The 26,973-nt window shown below is 36.5% G+C and overlaps 1 protein-coding gene across 3 annotated transcripts; it reads right to left on the reverse strand.

Annotated features, from left to right (window-relative positions):
• LOC134654036 (protein lozenge-like) lies at positions 1 to 26,946 on the reverse strand. Of its 3 annotated transcripts, none has more exons than XM_063509430.1 (3): positions 26,500 to 26,628; positions 1,144 to 1,275; positions 1 to 628 (listed from the first exon to the last, which is right to left on the reverse strand). In XM_063509430.1, exons 1-3 carry the CDS (start codon positions 26,582 to 26,584, stop codon positions 108 to 110), a joined length of 738 nt encoding a protein of 245 aa, XP_063365500.1. In that variant the 5' UTR covers positions 26,585 to 26,628; the 3' UTR covers positions 1 to 107. The 3 variants fall into 3 exon arrangements, with proteins under 3 accessions (XP_063365500.1, XP_063365501.1, XP_063365499.1); XM_063509431.1 differs by lacking the exon at positions 26,500 to 26,628 and adding an exon at positions 26,199 to 26,323; XM_063509429.1 differs by lacking the exon at positions 26,500 to 26,628 and adding an exon at positions 26,651 to 26,946 and having other exon boundaries at positions 2 to 628.
• Positions 26,947 to 26,973: the final 27 nt, after the last annotated feature.

The raw sequence follows: 26,973 nt of genomic DNA on the forward strand, positions 1-26,973 counted from the left end.
TACCGATGCCAACAGAACTGCTCAATTAGGGTCACCTCTTAACAATTGGACATGAATTAAATCACAATATGTACAACATTAAAATTGTCTTTAGTACTGACGAAACGTCAATAGGGTCGCCACACTTGGTCCTGATTGCCACCGCCATAAAGCCCGTGTTTCACTTCGTCGTTGCTTTCACAATTTGGAACTAGCCCGCTGGCTTCACTGCCCTGTAGCTCCGCAGTTATAGAAATACCACCATCTATATCACTAATTTTGATGTCTGTGGGTATTGTATACTGTTCTAAGTTATGCTTATCGGCTGCACTGTGTAAGTGCACGTGTATTTGGTTCTGATTTACTGTTGAATAGAGGTTGGGTAGGAGCATTTGAGGGTTGGAGTTTATATAGGGTGTGTGCGACTGTAGACAGGATGGGTTGTTGTTTATATTATTGTATTGGTAATTGTTGAAGTTGTAGTTGTTGGCGGGCCAGGAGTTGTAGTAGTTGGGGTCGTAGCGCTGCGAGGTGGTGGGGTTGAGCTCGGTTAGAGCGCCCGCTCCGCTCGGGCTTCCTTTTACGAAACCGGAGCTGCTTGTCTGGAAGCCACCGTAGTCGCTATGAGGTAGGGGGATGTCTGGTAGAACTGTGGACAAAAAGGATATGTTAATTAATTATAAAATGTGCGATATTTTTTAAAAGGAAGGAGCTGGGGCCCGTTTCTCAAAAGCTTGTAACTTGTAATACACTTGTATTACAAGTTACAAGCTTTTGAGAAACGGGCCCTTGATGTTGCTTGCTATCAGTAGGTAACACACGATAATAAATGTACTAAGTAAATAATTTTTCTCTCAATTTCATACGCCGACACGACAGCAGTAGGTTATTATTTAGAAAAAAGTGGACGTTACCATGATTTTTCGATATCTTCCACTATCCTCTTAGACGTGCGTCACCATAATATTAGCACTCAAGTCTAATGGAATATATACTTTTTTACAGAGTAAAAACACGGATGGGCTTGTAGTAAGAACCTAAGCCCCTAAGCTGTAAAGCCCCCTAGGCTAGGTACACGGAGGCAATCGAGGAGCACCCAGTGGTCACGGTACCACATAGAGGGGCAGGGGCACAGAAGAATATGTTAGGGGACCTGACGCGTACCTGCGGGTATATGTATCGCTGGATCGGGCTTGTAGTAAGTAGGCTGTAGCGCCCCGTAGGCTGGGTACACGGAGGCAGTGGAGGAGTACCCGGTGTTCCACTCGCTGGCTCCAAGGATATTTCCGCCTGTTTCTGGAAAAGAGAAAAAGATAGTTATTAAAAAAGAGTAAAGGGACTAAATCTGTACGTTTAAGGTATAGCCTGCCAAATCAATTTGTCAGTAGAAAAAGGCGGTTGAAAAATATAGGTTCGAGTAATTCATAGATTATTTAAATTTTCTTGCTGTCAAATTGGATTCCCACTACTACACTATACTACACCACACTATATTAAAAAATATATACTCTCGGGGGCTTTCCTTAGAATCATAGACAGGACATTGCATGTGTCTTATTTTCTCCATTGAACAAGTGACATCAAGTGTTTTAATTCTAATGGACACTTCAAATAACCGAGCACTAGGGTAAGTGTATTATTTTAACTTTATGCATACCTACGTATTTAATTAATGGATGCATGTGCTATTTTCCAATTGACACGGGAAATAAAACTTAGATCACACACGAACCGGTGATAAGGTCGGGTAAATCAATCGGTTATTGTCAAAGCTCATCACTATGGCAGTCACGCGACTGGGTTCATTCCGGCTTTGACCGCTGAATTTATTGCGTTCTCTACACAAAAGCTGAAGTTAGATAAGCTGACTACTGTTGTTGAAATGTTGGTTTTCTTTGAAAATTTTCCATAGGAAACCTACCTTATGGAACATTTTCAATATACCTACTAAATAATACTTAAGTAATACTGCAGTTAAAAACTCGCATAAAATGTACACTTAGGTACAATTAAGTGCTTGGATTAGCCAAAATAGTAAACGCATATTTTCATAACTTTATGCTTGCATACATATTTAATTGATGGCAGCATGTGCAATTTTTGAAACCTGATAACCAATTTTCAAATGGAAATAAAACTTAGATCACATAAATTAAACGTTAGTTTTTGACTCATACTCATTTAAACAAATATGCATATCGTACTTACGCAAATTAAATGCAAACATGGAAATGACAACGAATTTTCCAATCACCACGGGAAAAAAAACTTAGATCACAGCATACTCGTAAGGTAAACAAAACTTAGATCACATGAAGTAAACAGTACAGTCCCTAACCGGTACGACCCGTTCACGGAACTAATATACTACGAGTGAGTAGGTAGTGCTGGGAATGCCGCTGATTCATACACGCCGTCATCGAGGTCGGTTACGTTGCCGAATCTGTTTATTGGTGAAATTCGTTTGTCAGGGTTATGATGAATGCAATGTTTTGAGTTAGGTATGATAAGAGAAATAAGAGAAATAGCACATCAAGAGGCAGTGTTTTTAGAATTTTCAGTTAGTAGGTAAAGTTAGTAGATAAGAATTACTCGTATTGACTGTAAGTATTTTTTTTATTAATAATATCTATTTTATTCTCAATATTAAATCATAATCCGAGTAACGCTGATTTACGTAATGCAGACGTAATGGATATCTAATTTTTAAACTTAGGTAAGCGTTTGAGAATTGCCCTACTGATTTTGCACACACTCCGCTTCGTTAAGTTGCATTAGAAATAAATTATGGAAGTTGTGGCCTAATAAATGTTTGTAAATAAAGTCAAAGTGTATTTCAAGATTTTCAAGTCAGAGAATCTAATAATGATACAGTTTTGAATAGATTTTGTCACGTGACGGTAATCACGTCTAAGATACAATTTAGTTGTGTATTTGTATAGATAGGCTATACTCGTACATACAGCTGCTAAATCCTAATCAATTAAGAGTAAAGTCTATTTTTTTATTCGGTAGACTAAAATGACATTTCATAGTATGAAATGACATTTTATGTTCATACTAAGAACTGTCATTTCAGTCTACCGAATAAAAAAATAGACTTTAGTAGGTTTGACGCATGGTATAATAATATACTCCGCCTGGTACTCTATTCCGAGATTCGCGAATGACCTAACTGGCACTTGCCTACGTCATCATGCTGTTTACAGGTTCTCAAACTATAAAATGTGGGAGAATTTTAACCAACAGTGAAAATTATTTTAACGGCATTAATTTTAAGTTATTCATGTAGAAACATAGTAAAATAAAACAAATCTATACTGCACTTTTCACTCCTACTCTTACAGTTCCGAATAGAGCAGCCAACCATTTTCGTAACAAAACATTAATTACGAAGCTTACGACGTGAAAAGTTTGGAAAACACTGCGACTGCTGACACTGAGCGAGAAGGAAATAACAATTAACACGCGTTCGACAAGGACGGTCGGTCAGGGACAAAATGGCGGATTGTCAAATGTGACAGCGCTATCCTGTGTTGCCAGTAGTGTAAACAGAATTACCCGAACGTCTGAAATTTCTTTCGTGAATCGGAAGATATTGCTAACGAATAATTAAAAATGACGTGTTATTGTAAAATTTAAGATAAAATACATATAAATGAAAATTATTAAATTATAAAGAAATAAATTAACTTATTAACCATAGATATAATGTACCCATGTAACATGTTATGTTGAAATAAAGTGGCAATGTTATTGTGACGTAGGCAAGTGACACTCTGGGAAGAGAAGACCATGTTTTATTAGACCATGGTTTGACGTCAACGTCATCCTGCGCGCGATTCCAACAGACGGAAACCTATGTAGCCTGCGCAAAGGCAACAGTCAACATACGCAGTGTCGTATCTTGTTCACCGGTCACATTGAAATGTCAACTGTAATTTAAGGGAGTAAGATCCATTTTGTAAGGGAGCGAAACAATGTGATAAGAGGAGTGCTGACTCTTGGTGTCAATGAGCGCTCCTGACTAATAAGATTTGATGTCGTGGACGAAACGCTATGGTAATGAGTAAGTAAGAAGCTTTGTATGTATATTTGCGGTACATGTCTCGGGACACGTACACACGCCCTTAGTGGCATCAATAAAGGTAAAAAATTCCATTTAAATTGGGATTTTCGAAGGACAATGGATTTGTTTGTTACGTGTGTCTGAATTTCGCTTTCACTTGTTTTTTGTGAAAGTATAATATGACAGACATGCATTGTGTTGTAAACCATGTTTTTTGCCAAACAATTTTTTTTTGTTTGTACAATAAGTAGGTAGGTATATGTACTTTCGATATGCTAAAACAACTGGTCAGGGGCATGGTATTTACCTATTACATAATAGCCTACCAAACCAAACCATCACCAAATGCAAAAGCTACGTTATCTTAGGGAAATAAACGAAATGGGAAGGTAAAATTTACATTATTAATAACTTCCTATTTTTGAATTTCCGTATGCATGGTGAGCATTGCAGTCGCAAAATAATTTGAAATATAAAATATAGGTAGGTACGGATGGCTAGTAAACAGGGTTCCATTTTATAAATAGACCAGTTATGTAGATATTAAAGGAGATATGAATATGATAAAACAAACTATAATTAAATATTTGAGCGCAAAATTTGAGTGCGCATAACATAACAATATCTGGGAGACCGAGCTTTGCTTGGAAAACATATATAAAACTAAAAAAATGCGCGTTTTCCCAGAGATCTAGATCGATTTTTTGCCCTCGAAAACCGCCATATAGCAAATTTCATCGAAATCGTTAGAGCCGTTTCTGAGATCCCCGAAATATATATGACACCGTAAGATAGCAAAGGTGCTAATGTTAATGTTTGCACAATTATATAGGCTTGCCGTAACATATGGCAAATTCATAGTTACTCGAACATGCGGTTGTTCACAAGTTGTTATTTAACTCAACTTAGTGTAATCCAGACAAACCAGTATAAATTGACCCTGACCACCATAACAACTATGCGTAGCCAGAGTTCAGAACTTCAGACTTACACTGATTTACACACGGTAGATCGTATAGTTATTATAGCACTGACGTAGGTATGTAGAGGTAATTCCCACGTTAGCAGAAACGTATCGATTATTATTAGACTGTTTAATGAGAACCGAGAAACCTGTTATACGGAAATAACTCGTTATTAAACAATGAGACTGTATTCAGGGTTTTACGAGAATTTACAAGTGATCACGAAGGGGTTTATTGGCGTGAGTTGATGGGGATTCTACAAAATTCTAATTAAATATTATGTCTATAATATGATTTGGATGTTGGGTCGCTGGTGTATTGTAAGTGTATGTATTGCTCTTATGGTAACTATAATATTATGGGACTCTATAATAGCCTAAGAAAATAAAATGACATTCTCATCATTAGGTATACCATCATCGTCGGCTTCATATACTAGATACGAGCCTCTCATGAACAACTAGACGGCTTGGGGATTTAATAAAATATGATAATATTATTTGTTTTTGGCTTATAATTCTTATAAAAAAAGTACTTAATTCAGTTTAGTATATTAACAGGAAAATATGCCAGTCGTTGTGGAATAATATTAATTATTATATTAACTTGGAATCAAATAATGTCTGTCGTTTCGGAATTAGGTGTTAAAAACAAAAACAACAAAATAAAATGTAACATATTGGCTTCCACGCAACATACAATATGACTAAAAGTTTTAGAATTGCGTAGCCAAAATGGTCAATATGCAACGCTTTTAGTTTTCCCAGCTTACCCACAGCTATGTACGTGTCGTATGAATAATTCGTATCTTATTACAACGCGAAATAAATTAGAGTAATTTATAGTAAAAAAATAGACTACATTCATCCAAGTAGGCATTATTGCCTGTGTGTATCCCTATCCCTAACCACCCGAATGGTTATTGACTATAATATATAACTATATAACTATCAGGATAACTTTATCATTATTATTCGCGCCTAAACAATGACTCGCGGTTAAATAGTGGTTTTATAAATTATAAAATGTTCGCTTCTTTGTTTTACGTATCTGTAAGTACCGGTAAGTACGATGAGTGAATCATGGCAACGTCAAATATTTACTCATTCACATTTAATTACTATTATTATTCTAAAGACGTATTGTTTCCTTTTAATTAATTAAAGGATTAAATTATGTTTCAGGGTTTAATTAAAATTGGTTGATAGATATCGCGGAATTAGCATTACGTACTGAAATTAGCAGTGAAGAGGTACGTTGTGAGATCTACTACGGGGATATTTCTCTCTTGGGAATTGTTCTATTTCACGTATAATTGTTTAACTTTTCACGCTAATAATTCTCTCTATTGAAAATGCCGGTGGAAAGTCAAAGTAGATCGGATCAACCCGTGCACTCCGGCGCCCACGCACTCTCCTAACAAATAACTGAAAAGAACTGAAAGCTGTTCAGATGGAGTGTGGTGGAATTAACTTTAAAGTTTAAGGTCTATATATGCACGTTAACGACGAATTCATTTACCATGGGCTCTTTATACTGTTTCGAATTGTGGTTTTTCTTTGTTACACGTCTCTAGATAAGATAAGCTTTGGGTATAGCAAGTAGCAAAACAGGCGGAGCTCAAATAATTTATAAATTCAGTCACGAACTATCCAAAATAGTAAACCTATGATTAAGTTCCTAACAAAATTGACTAGTTAGGATAAAAACAAATACCTAACAAAAGCAACCCCACTTGCCACACATCCATATCACCCCCACCACACTAGATTGGAAAATGAAAAACCAATTTTGTTTAGCTAACAACCTGCGTTCAATTCAACTTCGCAATTACGTGCTAACGTTAAAAGTGTCTGATAATGATTTTCACTCGTGCCGATACCAATGCCACTCAGCCCGCTCAACGAGTCCACTTCATTTTGCGGTCCGACCGTTCAGTGTTCCTAATTTTGTGCGCTCGGACATGAAATTAAAATCGGGTTAATGTATAAATGAGATATGCACTTAATAAATATTTAATTAGGTGTCTAAATAAAAGCGTTCGGTGCATTGGGGCTTGCGGTTCCCGTGCACCGCTGTAATATAGTGGCGCGCGCAAAAACCGCGGATTTTGCTACGAATATCGCTGTTGGGCAAGGATTGACTTTGATTAATGGTGTTTGAGTATTTAGATATTGTAGGAATATTGACACACATATTGAATGAAGGAGGCATAGGGCCGGAACGAATGGAAAACACAGGGGCTAAGGCTCACAAAAGGTTTCAACGCCGAAACGAATACAAAGAAGAAATAGCAAATGCATATTTTATGCAGTCAGTCTTACAGCAACTGAGATCGTAACTTAGGTAATAATTATGTGCAAAGATAGTGAAGTACCTAGATACCATAAGAGACTGGATCTCGTTTAAAGCGTAGGTGTGGTTCTATTTAGAATAGCTCGGTTTTTTACGTTAGATAAGTAGGTACTTCTAGCGATTGCCCATAAGTAAAAGATGGATAAAATATACAACTCGTAATACGTTTAATAAGTGTTGAAACCCGTTGTAGACAAAGGCACTATTATTGAGTTGCTGTCCTGTATTGATAGGTACACCAAAGGATAAACATATTAAGAAATATTACAATTGTTCACCAGTATTTTTCTCTTGACCTACAAACAAGTGATTAATCGGTATTTTTTAATAATTACGTGACATAGAGTCGTCAATGATTCCTTGGGTTTTCCCTACTTACGCAGAACGAGCGCGTTTACGAATAAAAGCTCAAACATGAATAATTTAACTTATACTGTGAAATACTAATCTACCTACATCGTCATCAGCAGCCGGACTGAATACTAAATATTTTTTTTAAATATGTTCATAAAGTATACCTTATGTCTTATGTCATACAGCGGGCTCAGCATGGTTCCATTTTTATCGACTATGCCCGTCACTTTCGCACTTACATACTTGTTAGAACGTGACAGGCATGGTGACAAACGATAAAAATATGACCGTGCTACTAGGGCAGAAATATATATTTTATATTTCTCTATGCTTATGTTTAGTAATGCTCCAAAACAGTAAACTTATTTAGGCATGTACCTTACTTCATTATCATCATCTTCCTAGTGTTTTCCTCGGTGTTTTACCAAGGCTCTCTAAGGGAGTCTAGGGTCAGCTGCCCATTGCAACCACAAATGTACCTATGTTCTGAAGGAAAGAGAGACTACGTAATATCTGTATTAAAATTATCTAAACACACACGCGTAACACTGCAATGATGATAGAGTCATGTTCAATCGTTAATGATAATAGAGTCAATTTTGAGCACTTACTTTGCTCTATGTAGCTGGAGGCGACTGTACAGTCGACGTCAAAAACATGTTAACACTTTCGCATCTTTTTTTTTATCGTGTTTTTATTATTCCTATGTCCTAAAGTCATAAATGTCACTGTATCGATTACCTGTGCCGTGCCCGTTGTTACTCACAACTTAAACTAAGAAAATGTATGATTAGTACGTAAGATTTCCATTCTTTAAATAGTTTAAATGACTATTTAAGTAGCTAAGCCCTAATAGCGTTAATTACCAGGCGCCTGAATTGGCTGTTACAAGAACGAGCGCTGATCAAAGGCCCTAATTACTCCGTCTAATCAACGACGTCCAGACGTGCACGGCATAACTATGTCTAATCAGATACTATAAAACTTGATGTCAGATCATATCAGTTGTGATTCGGTAAAAATATCTGGCAATCCGATGAAAATACATTTCAGTGTTTATATTACTAAAAGCATATAGGTAATCTACATTATTATTTTCAATCGCATGATACAATTTGTGATAGATATTTGTTAAGAAATTATCAGGTTGAGTTTTCCTAAAGTTGCAAACCCCCTTGCGAAGGAGATAAGAGGTTAGCGACTTTAGCCGACGTTTTGAAGTTGGAGCTATCATTTACTTAGCTACATCCATCTTTTTAACACATCGTGACATGGGTAGTAAAAAACAAGTTGTTGTTTCCCGTTTACCGTGATTTTCATTTCCAACGTCCAAAAGTCACTAGCACGTACCTTTTCCGTTGAATTCCGAATAAATTCCCTCTCATTTGTAGCATATTTGTTAACCAGTTCGGTTCTGTTTTGACAGGTCGCGACGCGGACGGAGGGTGTTAATGTGACATTACGCGGGGGGTGAAGGGGGAGGGAGTAATTATCTCACGTCAGGCACAGGCCTAGGCGGCGCTCTACCTACGCTAGCCTTCATAATGTTAAGTAAATACCGGGAAATGCAGATGCAAACCGATGGAAACCGAATAAATTAAGGTTTTAGGCTAGATATGAGGGTAAGTTTACTTAGATCTAGGAGGATAAAACCTCTTAGATTGACTTAGATCAAAGAGAAATTATTCATCTAAAGGATTTTTTCAACTTACTTAATTGAAAAATGAATGCTGTGAAAGGTAAATCATAAACAGGTTCCAACTTTAACCCTTAAATGCATAGTGTTGCCAAATGTCTACAAAGCAAAGCATTAGACAGCTCACAGATTAAGGGTTAACCAATTTCTATTTGTTCCTGTATATTATTTCAATAGTAAAACTTATAAATTTTCCGAATTATTACATAAATACGCAGTATTTTAATTTATAAAAATTACATTTGTTTATAGACGAAATGTCGGAAAACTTGGAAAAACCTGGAAGTTGATGATTTTTAGTATGTGATTTTGGGCAGATTTTTAAAAATAATTAATATTGTTTCATGTTAATTTCCATGTACTCCACCACACTCCACTTGCACCAATCGCAGCGAGTTGCACCGATAGATATAATACCTACTTAAGAAAACATTTAAAAAATCTAAATTATGTATAAAGGGGCCCACTGATAATCAGTCCGCCGAACGATATCGGCTTGTCAGTTAACAGCAACCAGCAGCAGCAGCGCAGCAGCAGTTGTGGTGACAGCTCCGAACAACTGACAGGCCAATATCGTCCGGCGGAACGATAAAAAAAAAATTAAAAATAGTGCGGCTGTAAAAGTTTTTTTAACGTTGCTAGTCAAGTTATAAGATTGCTCTACATAAAATATTACATTTTGTACTAGTAAAAATAAAAACCTGTACAGAAGCCATAAATATTAAAACACGTGAATCGTACTCGCATTTTTCTTCAAAACGTCTTGATTTACAAGGTTTTTGCCCTTTTCAGTGAGATAAAATACCTTCCTGAAGCTTTATAAATCTCATTAAACTCCCATAAGAATATTCTCACCCCTCGGGCGTTGTTCGTTTTGTGTGAGTTTTTGTACCCGATCACTTACAGCGTAAGTTGGCGTAATTCGATACATCCTGTGCAGTCGACGGTCGGCCCGCTTGGGAAAGGGTCTAACTGCCCTTAAAGATAGGGTTGCCACTTGGTTTCAGAGGAGAACTAGACAAGAAAGGCTGTGCGAGAAGATCGGTCAAGAAAGACACTCAAAACATGAATTAATATCAATTAATTTCGTCACATGTTAACGTTTCACAAAACTTATATAGGCATGGAAACTTTAAAATAGGTTAAGCCTGACAAATATATGATCATTGTAAAGAGGGCGCTGTTATTCTCATGTAGGGTGACAGTTCAGTATAGTATGAAAAAAATAGTTCCAGTGAAATTCCGCAATATGGCGCGTGATATTATTTATTATATATGTTTTTCGGTGGGGAATCATGAACCAACAAGAACTTATTTCTGCTTTGGGTTGGAAGCTCTGAAGGCTATAGCTTTTGACAAAGGCACATTCTCCGGCATTTGAACTTGCCGTCATCACTGCCTTCAATTGCACAAAGTGTTTATAATCGCATGTATCAACTAAGCCTTTATAAATAGATTTAAATAAGACGACAATGACCGTATATAATGAACGAAGAATTGTCTAAACAGAAATAAAAGGAGGCAACCCTGCTCAGATGCCCTCTTGAAGCCTCTTGGAAAGGGGTCAGCCTGGCACTACGCAGTCTACGGGTACAAATGGCTGTGAATACTTTTATTTTAGGTCTTCAACTTTTACATTGCAGTGGATGAGCTAACAATCTGCACTGACCATCAGTAGACGTTATGTATTTGCAATAAGGTTTAAAAACTGTCAGTTAACCGTGTGGACGGTGGTACTCGAAGATTCGCTGTACCCAGTAGCAGATTGCTGTCGTCTTTTTATAAGACAAGATTTCATTTACGTCTCCGTAATACTATATACCTTACATATACTGAGATTAATGAAATTAATCTGTGGTCTTGTTCTGTTGCACATTTAATCACATTGTAACTTATTGAATGTCGAAGAAGGAAGTAAATTTATTAATGTATGAAAATGAAGTTCAAGTAGCTTATTTAAGTCCTAATTCATTGTGGGAGTTTAATATTTAGGTCAAAAGTTAGGTTTATCAAATTTCATTTAACTATAATTTAATATGTGGTTGGTTCAAGAACTTGTATTTAACTACTAAATCTTTGGTAATTGGTGGACTTTGTGTCATCGGAAGAAGTTACGAGTTTTTAGTTAGGTAACAGCGTGGAAGATGGATCAAGAATTAAGGTTTATTTAAAGTATACAAGTACTTTAAGACTTGAGTTGTCACAAACTTGTACCCTTACATATTATCCACAGAATAATGAGCCATTTAATATTAAAATTAAGTTTTTAGCTACATAGTAGCGACATGCTTAAGCTACATTTACTAGATCGTAGGCGCGCGAACGCTGGTTCGAAGACCGACAAAGCTAAACATTAGTAGACCCTTTCTCTTTGAAAATAAGGTTCAGGAACAGTTAGTGATATTATAGTATTCGTTGATACGAGTAATGTTTTGTAATGATAGCGTGCCGACCGCAGCTCGGGAGCTACGTCTCGCACGTACTTTTAGGATGTGATCATTAAGTTTGCCTAGAGGAAATTATTTTACTACGTGGTGAAAGCATGATGATGCTTGCGAAGTAGATACCGCTTGTATTTAGAGGACTGAAAGAGGACCTGTATCAAGGATGGTTTTGTATCGGATCTCTTTCAACGGTCAGCAATATTTGTTCTGTACTACGTAATTTTTAACAGAAAAATGCAATAAGTACTTATAAAATGTGGAGGTCTAAATAAACCCCAAACGTCTAAATTTTTGACTAAGACTTAAGTAAGTAATTTTTGTTTTTTTTTTATGATAAAAGTCTCAAGTGTGGTCACGAAATCACCCAATGATGTAACTAATCAAAGACGGTCCTTTTAAGTAAATCTAAAAAACTAGTTTTGCTGCAGTTTATAAGTTCTTGTAGTACTTAGTGCTTTTTTACGAGCAAATAAGTTTTTATACGCTGTAAAAACTTACAGTACTTATACATTTATTTATTTAAACTTAAAGAAAATGAGTACAAATGGCAGGCATTAGTGGCATTAAGGCATTCCCTACCAGTCAACCAGGGCAAAACAGAAATACGAATGTCCTCAGGTACCTAAGGAGAAGGTATATGAATGAAGCGATTATTATAGAAAATCAATAAACTTTTCATATAGCTACGCCCAGAGATGGGTAACTACCCGGGTAAATAACCGAGAGTGGGTGTTTACCCGGTATATACCCGATATTTACCTACCCGCGGGTAAATACGCGGGTATTTTCGTTTTTCTTCTAAATTTGATGTGTTTAATGGTATGTGAGTATAAATAAGATTAATTAAGGTAATTTTTTATGATGTTACATAAAATGTATGTTAAAACTAATTACGAAAAGTTCGATTTTAACATATAAGTCAAATTATGAATATCGTGTAAAATCATTCCATGGCTTCCGGAAATGTTTTATAACGCTTTTAATATACATTAGAAAGATGAAAATAAAGACTACTTATGAATGATAAGAAAAAAAAAAATTGTGCAGTGTCACAACTTGGGAAGCTCATAAGTCAAATACAGTTAGTTTTAGGACAAAAATGTATATAACCTTTTTTGTAGAAAATTCTGTGTACTTTAGTTTGTACATACGACACTTTTCGATATTAATGAGAGATTCCAAGAAATATTAAAAAGTTCACTTTTACCCCCCTCCCCCCAACCACACCCCCCGCCGACTGAAGTTCGAATGTGTATTATCAACGTATAACTATGATAATTTACTAAAATCTAAAAAAAATACTCTTATGACGGTCTTTTTTTAATATTTATCAAAAGTGTACTAAAAATTCCTTAGTTACAACTGCAGGTTTCACTAAACCTTTTCATTTTAAATGACACACATTAATTACAACCATTAACTCGGTTTATATCTCCACTTTAACACAAATCGACATGTGCAATAAGAAATGAATCTACCCGTCCATTTGGGTAGATACGGGTAAATACCGGGTAGATGGGTATTTACCGGGTATTTACCTGGGTGGGTAAATTGGGTAAATACCCGCGACCCATCTCTAGCTACGCCTGATATGATTACCTACTTATATTAATTGACTTTGTAAGTTAGATGATTTCAACCTTTTTACGTTGCTGTGAAACTAAGCGAGAAACTCATCAACCTAATTAGCAATTACTTAAAATTCCAATGCAAAATAGGAGCTTAGCGACTGAATTCCGTAGACCCGCAACTTTATTGGATTCGTTGCATGTTCAGCAGTTAACGAGTGCTACTCTACAGAGCGACTATTCCAACTCTAAAAATACTAACTCGATCTGATATTGGGAGAGGACACTGACTTCTGTAACACAGGTCTTTACCTAGCTCAGAAGTTAGGGACTTCAACACCCACCTGTAACTTGTTTTTGTCAATAAAAATATTTTATATTTGAAAATATATTTTTTTTATATTGTTAAATATTATTCACACTACATATCTCGCTCGTGCATATTGTGGTACGAGTACGTGGTAGTGAGATGTTATATTATTATTCTGTGAACCAAATATCAAATTTTATTGTACCTAAAATATCAAAATCTTTTAGGTACGGTAAAATTCCGCTTATATTGTACAGAATGGGGAACTCTGTCTATCCGCCAAATTGTATCAAAATCTGACGGAAAAAACGAAAAAATATAAAAATTGGCCCAAATTGAGTTGAGGTTTTTAATGTTTGAATTGAACTCCAGGCCGTGTGCGCGCTCCCAGCCGGCATAATCAGATCACCTTCGCTTCACGGGACACTCATTCAAACGCGAGTGACCTTAGGATAGTGGGCCTTTAAAAAACAATAAATATACTGTTTTTTGTTGGTATGATTAACGGAGCACTTGTATAGATTTTAAAAGTACATTAATCCTTTTATAAATTTGTAGTTATGAAAAAAGTTGCGTAAGGATCCCAAAAGGTTAATCCAACTTGCGTAGATTTATTAAAGTTTTTATTGATAAAGCATTGGTAGAAGTAGCTACGAGAAAAACAAGACAAGAATTGTCTAATATGATTACCGGCTATAGTAAAATTAGTAAAACATGTATAGGTACACATTCTTATGCCGAGCACGAGCGCTTAGACTTTACATTCTTAACTGTATCAGATAAATGTTTAAGGTAAAATTTGAAAAACCTACTAGCACAATACCATTGTCGATCTTTCAGAAACAGTATTGTAAAAAATCCTCTGAAAAAGTTTCACATTTCTGAGAAATTGTAGATGCTCGTTTAAAAGTCATTGAAAGTCCAGTTGAATAATGCCAACGTCGACATTTCAGACACAGAGTACGTAAAGATTGTCCGAGAAACTGCGAGTATACAATAAGCCTAGAACATTACCTATAAGATTACTGGTTATAATAAAACACGTATACATTCTTGTAGAGCAGCATTAGCTGAGATGTGATAGGTAACGCTAGCCCGCGTATCGCGTGTTCACCGTATAGTATTACGCGATCGGCGGGCTGTATCAACGGTCCAATCGGCCGGATCCATTCCGTGTAACAATACCTCCGGGGTGGCCGTGAGACGGGCGGAGGCGGAGGTGGAAGCGGGAGAGGGAATTTACCTCTTTAGAGTAAGAGGGTGAGGGCGCAATACCATCAATAGCAATAATTTGCGTTAGAATTACATATTAAGGGATAAGTTCGCCTTTGTACTAATGACGAATGTTATTTTTCCTGTTTTGTTCTGATTTTTGTACAATAAAGTGTTTTACTTCTACTACTACTAAAATATTCTGTGTTTAAATATAGTGACTATTAAAATATGTATTGGCCTCGGATTGGATCATCACTGGATTCTAATAAGATTTATTCCTCCAATAACAACAGGTAATCAACTTGGGATCATGTACTGATTAGGTACGAGTAAATATTATACATAAGTAGGTAAATGTTCTGTAACAGAACTCTAACTTTGTCCCTGTAGCCTATATACCTATATCTACCGCAACATTTTCACGCTCTTTTAGCTTGGCTTTCCAATTTAATTTAATTCAATTAAAATACTGATCATTTACTCTTTAATTTAGGCATATTACAATGCGCTCTAAAATGACGAAAAGTTCCACCAAAGTGCCAAAAAGTTTGTGTTTTTCTAGTAAAGGTGTACGTACAGTATATTTTCAGACACTGCTGTTGTATATTCCGCGGGTTTAGTGGCCTCACCTAATCTCGGCAAGTCACATTAGCCACAGCGAGCGTGTCTTGAGATGCGAAGCACTGAACCGGGAAATGTTACCGTTTGTATGTTTCTATTAAAAGCTGTCAACATTTATTTGCGCTATTCCTAAGCGGTAAAATATTGGTAAAGTAGTTGTTTTTGTTAATTTATCCGCTTTTAAGTACCATTTCAAATATTCAAAATCATTATCCTTTTTCAGGTTTATTAAAGTGTACAAATTAGAGCGAGAGAATTAGATTGATTAGGCACAGGTCTGAAATACTGGTAGTGCCTACTTATTTATGCTATCCGAGATCCGAGAAAGTATCATAACTCGGCTAGTCTGTCGAACAGTTGCCATACAAATTACATGGTTAATCCCTCGAATTACCTTCCGCCCGACGTAAACTGCCTACGCAAATTACACAATTTATAATTTTAACAATAAACTTTTTTCCAAACTTATGCACATTACCGACAGAAGGCAGCCGTGTAACACGTAGAACAATAATTGATTGTATTGAGCCGGCCGACACCTCAAAAATGTATCAGACAATATCGAAAGCGATTATTTCTCGCTTCTCCTTCTTACACGTAAGTTTGTAGTTGTAAAAGCGAGAGAGAAGTTTGCTCGGTGTTACCCGATACGTATTTTCCTCCGGAGGATCGTATCCTTGGTACGTGATTCGGTGTTTTTTTCGTGGGTGGAATTATTTGTAAGGTTTCGTTATGTGTTGCTCATTACTGAACAAGCAGGCATCCTGCGGCGACCGCAAATGCGCGGTGCTATCGAGAGCGGCTGCAGGAACACCTGACTCGATGTACTTACTGCTAATGCTCCATACGTGCCGGCTACTACCGATATACTACGAGCACGGATTACATTTTTTATAGAGCAAGGGATTTTTTTAAAGTGCAAGGTCAAAGCTCAATACACCCTTGGTAAGACTAACACGTACTTAGTGTAGCGAATTGAATTTTCGGTTTAATTTTCTATTGAGTGAACTGTTTGTAAGTAAGCAATAACGATATCGCAATATTTGTAGTGTCATTAGTTTAAGTTTAGGTAGGTATTGTCTGAACTCAAAATGCGCCGCTATGAATATTCACTTATACGTATTTATTGACCTGACTTTAAATCGGAACTCAAATAATTTAACAATTTATAAACAAAGTTAATATCTATAGAGAACGATACAAGAAATTCAATTTCGCTTGAATGCGAAACAAGCGGCAAAACGTTGAAAAAGTAAAAAGTTTAACGTTGTTTTAGTGCTAAATCGACTGTTTTGCGTTCCCATTCCAGACTGCATAAATAATCCAAGACCAAGAATTTCTTCAGATGCATTCAGACTTGCGGTCGACGCGTTTTACCGCCGTTTACAAATTTACCGTAGAAAATGGTTTGGATGGTAGAAAATGGCTACCGAAAATAGTGGTCGCTAATGAGAGTAATGAGCGAGGGGAAAGGCTCAATTAAATGAATAATAGACAGAGTCGGGCCGCGAAAGTAGTTAAAACGATGCTGATTGGTGATTTGTGATATATTATGCAGCTTGATGGACAATAGGCTATCTAATCCGATTTGAATTGGCGTTATGTATCAACAGATACCCTTGAATGATCATTTGACGACCTTATGTCTAAGGGGAAAAGGTTTACCAATGGCTTAGAATCTAACTTTTTTCATATGAGTATCTACTCATGAAGGATGACTAAGGAAGTTTTACAATAAACTTGACAGTGAGCGACTATTTCGTGGGCAATTGAAAGGTTAAGTCCGAACTGGAACGAATATGGCAAGAAACCGAGAGCACCATTAAATTAGAATCTCGTAATATTACATTGACAGGTAAGTACCTACTTCGATCATTAAAATAGTTATGCTATAGGTAAGTACGTTTCTAAAATTTTTATACACAATTATGTGTGGGACATCACGAGATAAGGATTCCACGTTAAGAGCCAACAGGAGCTAAGATTAAAATATTTTAGGTAAATATACCCGTCTCGCTAACGGAAGCGGCCCTAAACTAGTGCGATAAGGACAAGGCGAAAAATCCTGCGTAAAAATATCAAAAATCGAGGTTTCGTACTCGACTGTTTCCTCCTCCAAAACTTAACCAATCGTAACCAAATTTGGAAATCTAAATGATTATGACATTATCTGTGTCGGACCGTTTTGCTTTTTTGACTAATTGATGTCAGTTTTGAATAGCACGCCTCTCATTGCGGCATAGTCAATTAGGCCATTTTGGCAATTTTTGAAGGGCTCTAGCGCCTTAAAAAACAAAAATATCAAAAAAAGGAAAACGGTCCGACACAGATATTGACAATATTAATCTGTGTTGAAAAAATCATTGCTCTAGCTTCAAAACCCACGGAGGAAACAGTCGAGTACGTTTGTATGGAGAAATGACCACTCCTGTTGGCTCTTAAAAAACTAAACGGCCAAGTGCGCGTTGGATTCAGTAAGGACAGAAGGTCTGGTTCTGGTATCATCACAATTTCTTTGAAAACGCTTTGATTGTTTTTTTATACTCTTATAATATTCTTAGATATTATAATGACTGCTTTTCTGGCCCGTCCATAGGTAGAGTACGCAGTACCTAAGATCCACTAGAACTAGGTGTTCATGATGACATGATTCAGTCATAAATAAAAATAAACCATTACTAAAAAAATTGCAATACAAATATGGCCATTTCGCGGCCTTTAAATTTTTGCCTACACCTCCATTGCTCTGAAAGTACCTATACTTCCGTTCAAAATCATTAATATTTAATATTAGACATGTTTTTTATATAAACTATAAATTTTATATAACAATTTAATATTAAAACTACACTTTTTGCGATAGCCCCCTCTTAAGGTAACCCTATGGTACATTCATTTGATTCATTGTAGGTATTCATTGTATTTTTCGATTCAAAGAAATTGATTTACCATTTCCGAAGGGTCACTCTAATAACAATACTTCATAAACATAACGTCTCTATCTCTATTTAGAATCACCGTAAAAACTTCCAATCTTAATCAGAATCTAGCAATAATCGAGCCACCAGCAACTTAGGGGCATTAAAACTATTAAAATGTTGCGAGGGCGGGCCTGCGGGTAGAATTAAGCTCCCGGCCGCAAACCACAGCTTCTGGACGATCTGGACTGATCCCTATTATCTATAACTATATCTTTATAATCATCGGAGGGCTATTCCAAGGTACCGCTTCGTCAATCCAGTTTAGACTGAGTAACTTCTTAGGAATTCAATGATGAAAATGGAACCCTACGAAGCCTACTAATATGATGGGGTTTTACGACAGTACCGCTAATATTGGCTCGCGATTAAAAATATAAGAGGCACATCAAGATCGAGAGAGCTAAAAGACGTCCACTGTTGGATATAGGCCTTCCGTAATAATCATTAGAATTTTTGGCCTCTTCCCGCTTTTATATCCAAGCAGTATGGGTCAGTGGAATTCTGCATCTCGATCGTCAGGCCATCTTGTAAACATGCAACGCTATCTGTCGAGCTTTTCGAAATCCATCTGACTAATCGTCCAATCTAACCTTGTTTGCAGATTGTCAATGTCATCAGTTCGCATGTCGGGCGCGTGCGGCGGTGAAGGCGGCAAGCCGTTTATTACCTCCCACAGTAGCACACCGATTGAAACCGCAACCGTTGCCCCTCGATTTCTGCAGCCCCATCGATCTATAGTTTCGTTATCAAATTTTCACACGGGCCCGCGCCAAGATTGACTTTATTTGAGCAAGTGTAACCACAAAGCTACGCGTTGCATTAATGGATCAAGTACAATGCTCCGATAGTTCCACTTTTAAACAATCTACAATCTTTCCGAGCATTGTAAATCGAAATGGTATGTCGGTTGTGTTGGATTAGGTTAGGCCAGTAGCCAATCATGGCGCCCGAGTTGATCATCGAAATTGGTCAATCAAATCGAAAATATTGTACCGGAAATAAGGCGCGATATTATATTACAATGTTCGTTCAATTGAATGCTTGACGAAATAGATTTCTGTTTCTGGGAATCTACCTACTTATTAAGTATTGATAGCGAAGTGTCAGAAAACTTGTAGAAATTGAATTGAAGGTGTGAATATTATCTATCGTTAACCATTTTTTTCATGCATGTGTTCTATTAAAATTTACTTTACAAAAATATGCGTGAATATTTTCAAATGGTAATGAGATTGTATGTAAAAGTGATGGAGCTGCTACTTTGATTGCTACTTTGCTTTCAGATGATAGACTACAGAAGATTATTGCAGTACCTATAACACGACAAAATTTGGCGGCGTTCATTTTTCAGTAGATGCATGTATGCAAAAAGTGGACACAATGGTGGCCACGTCACGATCTATCAAGCTGACCAGTGTAATAGGCCCCAGTTCTGAATCTCATAGAAATTCTAGTACGTAAACTTTCGAAATTCCTTTACAAATGTGTCTGATTAATAGGAGAGGAGGAGTAGGTACATTGAAATGGCATGGCTTTAAGCTTCTGACTTCTGAGAATTTTGCGGCATTAAATTATTTAAAAAAGCATTTTCTTTGTATGATAACTTGTCGAAGATGTGATTATTTGTCGAAGAAACGTCTCGAATTTAGTGAAAAGGCGAAATGGTTCAGTGCAAGTATGGTCTATTGGTGCGTAGGTCTGTGGCGCACGAAGCCAGTAATGACATTGTGCTAGCGTCGGTTTTTTCTCGAGAGTTTGATGTTATTGTTATTATATCGCATCCCGGGGTGAACGACCTAAGTCGGCATCCTGATTTCTTTACAAGAAAGCCGTACGATTTGACCAAGTTTTTTGTTGATTGTTCGGAGCTTTTTGTATAATGGTAGGACATGTGTCATGATTGGGTTGCTTATTAATCTTATTATGTATAGTAATTAACTAAATTGATTACACATTACAAGCAAAGGCGAACTCCAAGATTCTTTGTAGTTTATAGTTCTATGTAGTTTATACAAATAAAGAATAAGTATGAATATAATTTATAGGTATTATATATATCGTTTCGCAAACATCGTGCAGATGTTATTAAAAATACTTAGTGAATAAAACCATAAACATATTAAAGGATAATTCTAAAATTTGAGGTTGAAAAGCGAAAATAATTAATTATTATTCTGATACTTAATTCTTGAATGATTACTTTGGTAATCAATTGGTATTAGGTACCCCCATTATCTTTCTGCATGGCAACATGCTGAATTGTCTGACGGCTCAGATGACGCAACGGAGCCACGGCCACGCCATGGGTTTTATCGCCAACTCTATAAAATCTTGCTTGTACAGTCGCCGTCAGATATATCGGAGCGGCCGAGGTGCTCAAAAATATCTGGGCACGCACTCTAATGCCTTTACAATAGAGGCGTGCTCAAATGGTTGTGAGCTTCTTGGCCGCTCCGATATATCTGATGGCTGTACAAATATTCGTGTTTCATATATCTTTCTTCAATATTGCAAAACAACAGCCTAGTGTGTAGCCGGGGTAATATAATATATTATGTTTTTTCTATATCATTAAATGTATGGTAGTCGAAATATATATTATAAGGTGCATTCATCTATGGGCCTATGATGCCTGAAATCATTTATTTCAATTAAATTTAATTACCCAACACTAAATGATGATTTGACCTTATGTAACTCACTTGCAATCAGGAAATAATGTTAGAAAAGGTTGGGTTTACCCTATTCCGCTGGTTTAACAAAATATTATCGAATTGGAAAGGAAATAAATTAACGATGTAATCAATAATTCATATTCCTGTTGCAATACAATATTTCAATTAACATACTGGGTGTCTAACTGCCTATTGGTTTTTTAGATTTGTGTATGTAGGTGTTTGTTATCAATGTCGTGTAGGTTTAAATTCTTGTATCGTGATTTCGTGATTATTAAAATTGCATTAGGTATAGTATAAACTTCGGATTTTGTACCTTTATAACTTTAGCTAGTATAACCTTTTATTGTATACTAACTAGTATCTTTTATTTAGTAATATGTATGTATATACTAATATTGCACGATTAATCAAAAGTTACCTCTACTTACATATTTGTTGGTCTGTTACTATTCACTTTATTTTTATTTACGTTTTGAAACCTATCTTCCGAGGGAAGGAGAAATGACAGACCAAATCCAACATAGGCGCATGTGAGCTGTAGACACAATGATATATAACCATAGATAGGTTATACTCATACTTGAGGAGCATAAAAAATACTTCCATATTTATTTCTGTGCCTACGAAGAAATCTGTTATTTTTGATTAATTTTCTCATTCCATCCATCTTTCTCACACTCGTTGTTAAACATAAGGTCGTCTCTTTCTCTTTCGGTGTGCGGGAGCTCGTTAGCACGTGCACATTTCTCGCTTGTCCAGCCACGACTAAAGGCAACTTGTCCAATTTGTCACAAGTTAAGCGCTTCAATTTTGGAACGCCTATAACCTATCTTGAGTTATAAATCATTGCGTAGACACAGCTAGTCAATTATGACCGTAAAATTAGCAAATTTACATTCTCCGTCCAAACAATCCGTGTCAGCCTCTCAAAACGTTTTTGTTCGAACAAGTTTTTCTTCACAAGGCAACAAAAGAAGCCATTCTGTGCGGTAATGACTGGCTTCCTGTCTATAAAATATAAAATAAATCATATCAATTTCACCTCGATCGAATGCCCTGTTAAGTTTTTTTTATATCTTGACACGGCTGAAGTGAACTTTTGAAGGCGAAAAGTATAACGACGAAATAAAAGAATATGATATTTATTCTTTTATTTCGTCGTTATACTTTTCGCCTTTTAATTAATTTAAAATAAAAATTTTCAGCTGAAAATAATTTTAACGAATCGCATTTATTTGTATCCCGTTGGTTTCAGTATTTTCAGCAATTGTGGTCATTCAAATGATAACATTAAATAAATACATATCCCGGCAACAGAAGATAACGTAATATCATTGTTTTTCTCTACAACAGGTATCGACTCATACCTACATTACATACCTATACCTAGTTCACAGAGATTGGACAATTTTACAACCGAACCGTTTATACCAACCGATTACAACCGTTTTGAATGTCACGGTTATGTGATCTGGGCTGGGTCATACCTTAAGTAGTAATTATTTGGAATATTAGCTAATCACGAATTTTTTTAAATATAAGGACCATTTCTTCATAGACAATCTACTAATAATGTAAGGCAAGTAAGTATTTGTTACAGCATTTTTTCTAACAATCTTTTTATCCGTTATCTCCATTTATTTAGCTCTCGGTACAAAAACAGAAAATAATAAGTTGATTAACCCTTTTATTAGCTGTGCAACCTAATTCAAGGCAAAACAGATTAAATACTAAATCAAAAGCATTCAATAGCATTCTAGCGCTAAATTTCCATTACAATACCATAAGGCAAACAAAGCTATAGGGTTGTTACCGATGCAGACGCCGACGGAACAATCGGAACCGGCCAATTACCTGCTGATCGAACACCTTGTACCAACCCTAGTGCATGAATTTATGTTGTTTTGATATGGTGGGTAGGTAATTCAAATCGATTGTCGAATAGGTACTGATTTTGCTGGAGGCAGAAGAATGTAGGGATCTTCCTTTACTATTTTTTTTTATTGATAAAATCAGATGATTATTTTATGGTTTGTATTCAAATACGATGATTGTTGATAAGCATATTTTGCAGTATTGGTAAAGGATGGCTTCCTTATCAGCGATTGTCACTAAAGGGTAGTAAAGCAAAAATAACCAAAATATATTAGGAAATTTGGCAGTAATGTAAAAAAAACTCTGTGTACTATGTAGCGCGAGGGCCGCGAGGCGGCGACATAATAATGTGCAAATGAAATGAAAAAACTTTGTTTCCGGCAACTATTGGTCCATAGTTTAAATTCCTTAAAACTAACATACATAATATACATATGGTTATAATAAATTTCGAGACCAGACAGCAACATTTGGGAACAAAACTTGTTTTTGTCATTCGTTATTATGGTTAAAAACCATGATTTTACACGTTTTGAATTTACTAGTTATGCATGCGCATTTGTGGTAGTTATAACCTTATTTTATTATGGTCCACCTACATACTAACTATATAAAAGTAAAACATGTTAAACCTTTTTTCTAACTATGCTACTCACATGCCAGAAAAGCAACAATAAATTATATTTAATTGATTTGTGTATTTTTCCGTTTCAATTAACTTAAGGCCCTACTGAATAAATCTGTGCGCTGTGGAGCGGGCGGCGCGAGCGCAGACGGCCTAATAATGTGCGTAATGGCCGCGTCATTAGGCCCAGATTGCCGTCGTGGTGATGAAAGTCCCGGATCCACGAACCGAGGATGCTGTAGAGGCGACGGTGGAAACATTACAGTTTAGTTTAGTTTAGACTCTACCGAATATCAAACGGCGATCAGTGAGAGAACAGATTAGGTATTGATTTAGCCCCATGCTCGTTCAGCAAGTTTAGTATGAATTATGATATTAATGATATACGTTTATATAAAAAAACATTATTGTCTATAAGATCGAGATTATTTTTCAGAGGTAGTTCACAAACCATAAACAAGTTTTTCAAAAATCTGTAATATTCCGGATATTGCAGATTTTTGAAAGACACCTCTGTGAAATTGTACTTACATACATATCAGAACGTTTTACTTAGTTTACTTACAAAGAGTGACGTTTTACTTAGTTTTACGAAGTCGATAAAAAAAACGATTTACAAATAGCTTTCACGTGCATGCAATCAAAGGGTTAAATGAATAAAGACAGTAAAATAAATATCCAAAACAAATTACACTCCTTTAAAAAATCTTAAATCGTACCCACTTATTAAAAAAAAGCTACGTATGTAAACAAAATCCCATTTTAATTTTTTTAACAAGGGGCTGTTCATAAATTACGTCATCTATTTTTGAAAATTTTTGACCCCCTCCCTAAAATCATCCAAAAATCATGCCTCGAATGACCCCGTTTCCTCCTACGTCATGCTACCATCATCCGATGACCAGACCCCCCACCCCCCTAATTTTAAATGACGTAATTTATGAATAGCCCCCTAGCAGAAACGACTGCGATCGATGCTATTAAGCTTATTTATTCTAAAATTTAAAAGTGGAAAAAAAGAAAGAAAGAAAAAAAAAAAGGAAAGATGGAAAGATTTGCTGGCTATGGATGAGGTCTTGGTGGCTCAGATGGCAGAGCGCTGGAGTATCGATCCAGAGGCCGTGAGTTCAAGTCTCACCCAAGACAGTAATTTTTCCACTTTTATATTTGTTCTAAGCTTAAAATTTAAAATCCCATTTTATTAGAGAATGTCTGTTAGATCCGTGCGCCTGCGCAGAGGCAGCTCGTCTCGGCGGCAAATAAGCCGGCAGTCAGTTAGAGCTCGTGATTGTGAGTGTAATGAGCGAGCGGCATTAATACATTTAACGCAGCCACAGTACACAGATGAGAGTGTGCACATTCAATTTGAATAAATGTTTAACATGTATTTTTTGCACGGTTGATTCTAACTTCTCTTGATGTAACTAATATTTACAAATTAATATAAATATTAATTCATATAATTACCGTCTGATACCTACATTTATATCATTTCTCAAGAAAAAAAGAAATGCGTCTTACTACATAATAATTTAAGAATTACCTATTATGTGACTGCGTGTCAATTACTACGTGCTTAAAGTATCAATTGCAATAACGATTGCCTCTGTGTCCTACTGTTTTGAAAGTTCGAGTGCGACAAGCGCAAGCGCAGCTTCGGGACACTTTACAGTTATTTACGATATAATTACGTCAAGAAAATTAGTTATCTGCCCACCAATTTTGCCCGGAATAGTTCTTAGATTAAATAAGTTTTTTGCATGATGACAGTTGAGTGGACAGGACGATTTTTTTTATAAGTACCTATCTGCCTCTTTTTAACAGACTTAATTTTTTTTGCCATATACATGTGATAGAGCGATATGAATACAATATAATACAGATACTCTTTAATTTAATGGATACCTCAATAGAAGAGAATAATTCCTACAAAATACTTTTGTTGTTATTCATAATCTATAAATGTGCATATATAATTTGGATATCCTTATCTGTCACATTCGATTTTCCATTCGTTAAAATTAAAACACATTTTAACCAACAAAGAAATATTAAGTTTTATGAATATGAGGAAGTCTAAATAGTACCTATCATAAATCTAGCATTAGATACATTCCGTATTAGAAATGTGTCAAGTTAAAGTTTGGAGTTTTAAATGAGTCCAATAGGCATCATATTATAATATGTCTTTAGCGCGTCTCAACTCATCAGTACCTTATTGTTAATTGGCAATTACGAGTTTGTAATATCGAATAGGTACCTACTTATAAGTATATACACGACATACACGTGTTGTCACGATAAGAACGTTTACAAAACGCAATATATGTGCAGTTAACAATGACCGTATATGTATTCTAATTGAATTAAATTATAATTGGATATTAAGGGGGACTTAAATACCAACACGAGTATAATATCTATTCAATTTAAAGGAATAGGAACTGTCCGCATATGACTTACCTCTAACAGGCAGGTTGGCATTGGTCTTGTACTCTCTCTCCTCGTGCGACAAGGACCGCAAGCTCCTCGCTCTCTTGTACTCCATGTCTCGGATGGGTAGTGACGTGTCTAGGAACTGTCTGTGGAAGCCTATGCCCGGATATGACTTACCTCCAACGGGCAGGTTGGCATTGGTCTTGTACTCTCTCTCCTCGTGTGACAAGGACCGCAGGCTCCTCGCTCTCGTGTACTCCATGTCTCGGATGGGAAGTGACGTGTCTAGGAACTGCCTGTGGAAGCCTATGCTCCGGATATCACTTACCTCCAACAGGCAGGTTGGCATTGGTCTTGTGCTCTCTCTCCTCGTGCGACAAGGACCGCAGGCTCCTCGCTCTCTTGTACTCCATGTCACGGATGGGAAGTGACGTGTCTAGGAACTGCCTGTGGAAGCCTATGCTCCGCATATGACTTACCTCCAACAGGCAGGTTGGCATTGGTCTTGTACTCTCTCTCCTCGTGCGACAAGGACCGCAGGCTCCTCGCCGAACTCTTGTACTCCATGTCACGGATGGGAAGTGACGTGTCTAGGAACTGCCTGTGGAAGCCTATGCTCCGGATATGACTTACCTCCAACAGGCAGGTTGGCATTGGTCTTGTACTCTCTCTCCTCGTGCGACAAGGACCGCAAGCTCCTCGCCGAACTCTTGTACTCCATGTCACGGATGGGAAGTGACGTGTCTAGGAACTGCCTGTGGAAGCCTATGCTCCGGATATGACTTACCTCCAACAGGCAGGT

Source organism: Cydia amplana, chromosome 14 (genome assembly GCF_948474715.1).
Source record: "Cydia amplana chromosome 14, ilCydAmpl1.1, whole genome shotgun sequence".
Classification (NCBI taxonomy): Eukaryota; Metazoa; Arthropoda; class Insecta; order Lepidoptera; family Tortricidae; genus Cydia; species Cydia amplana.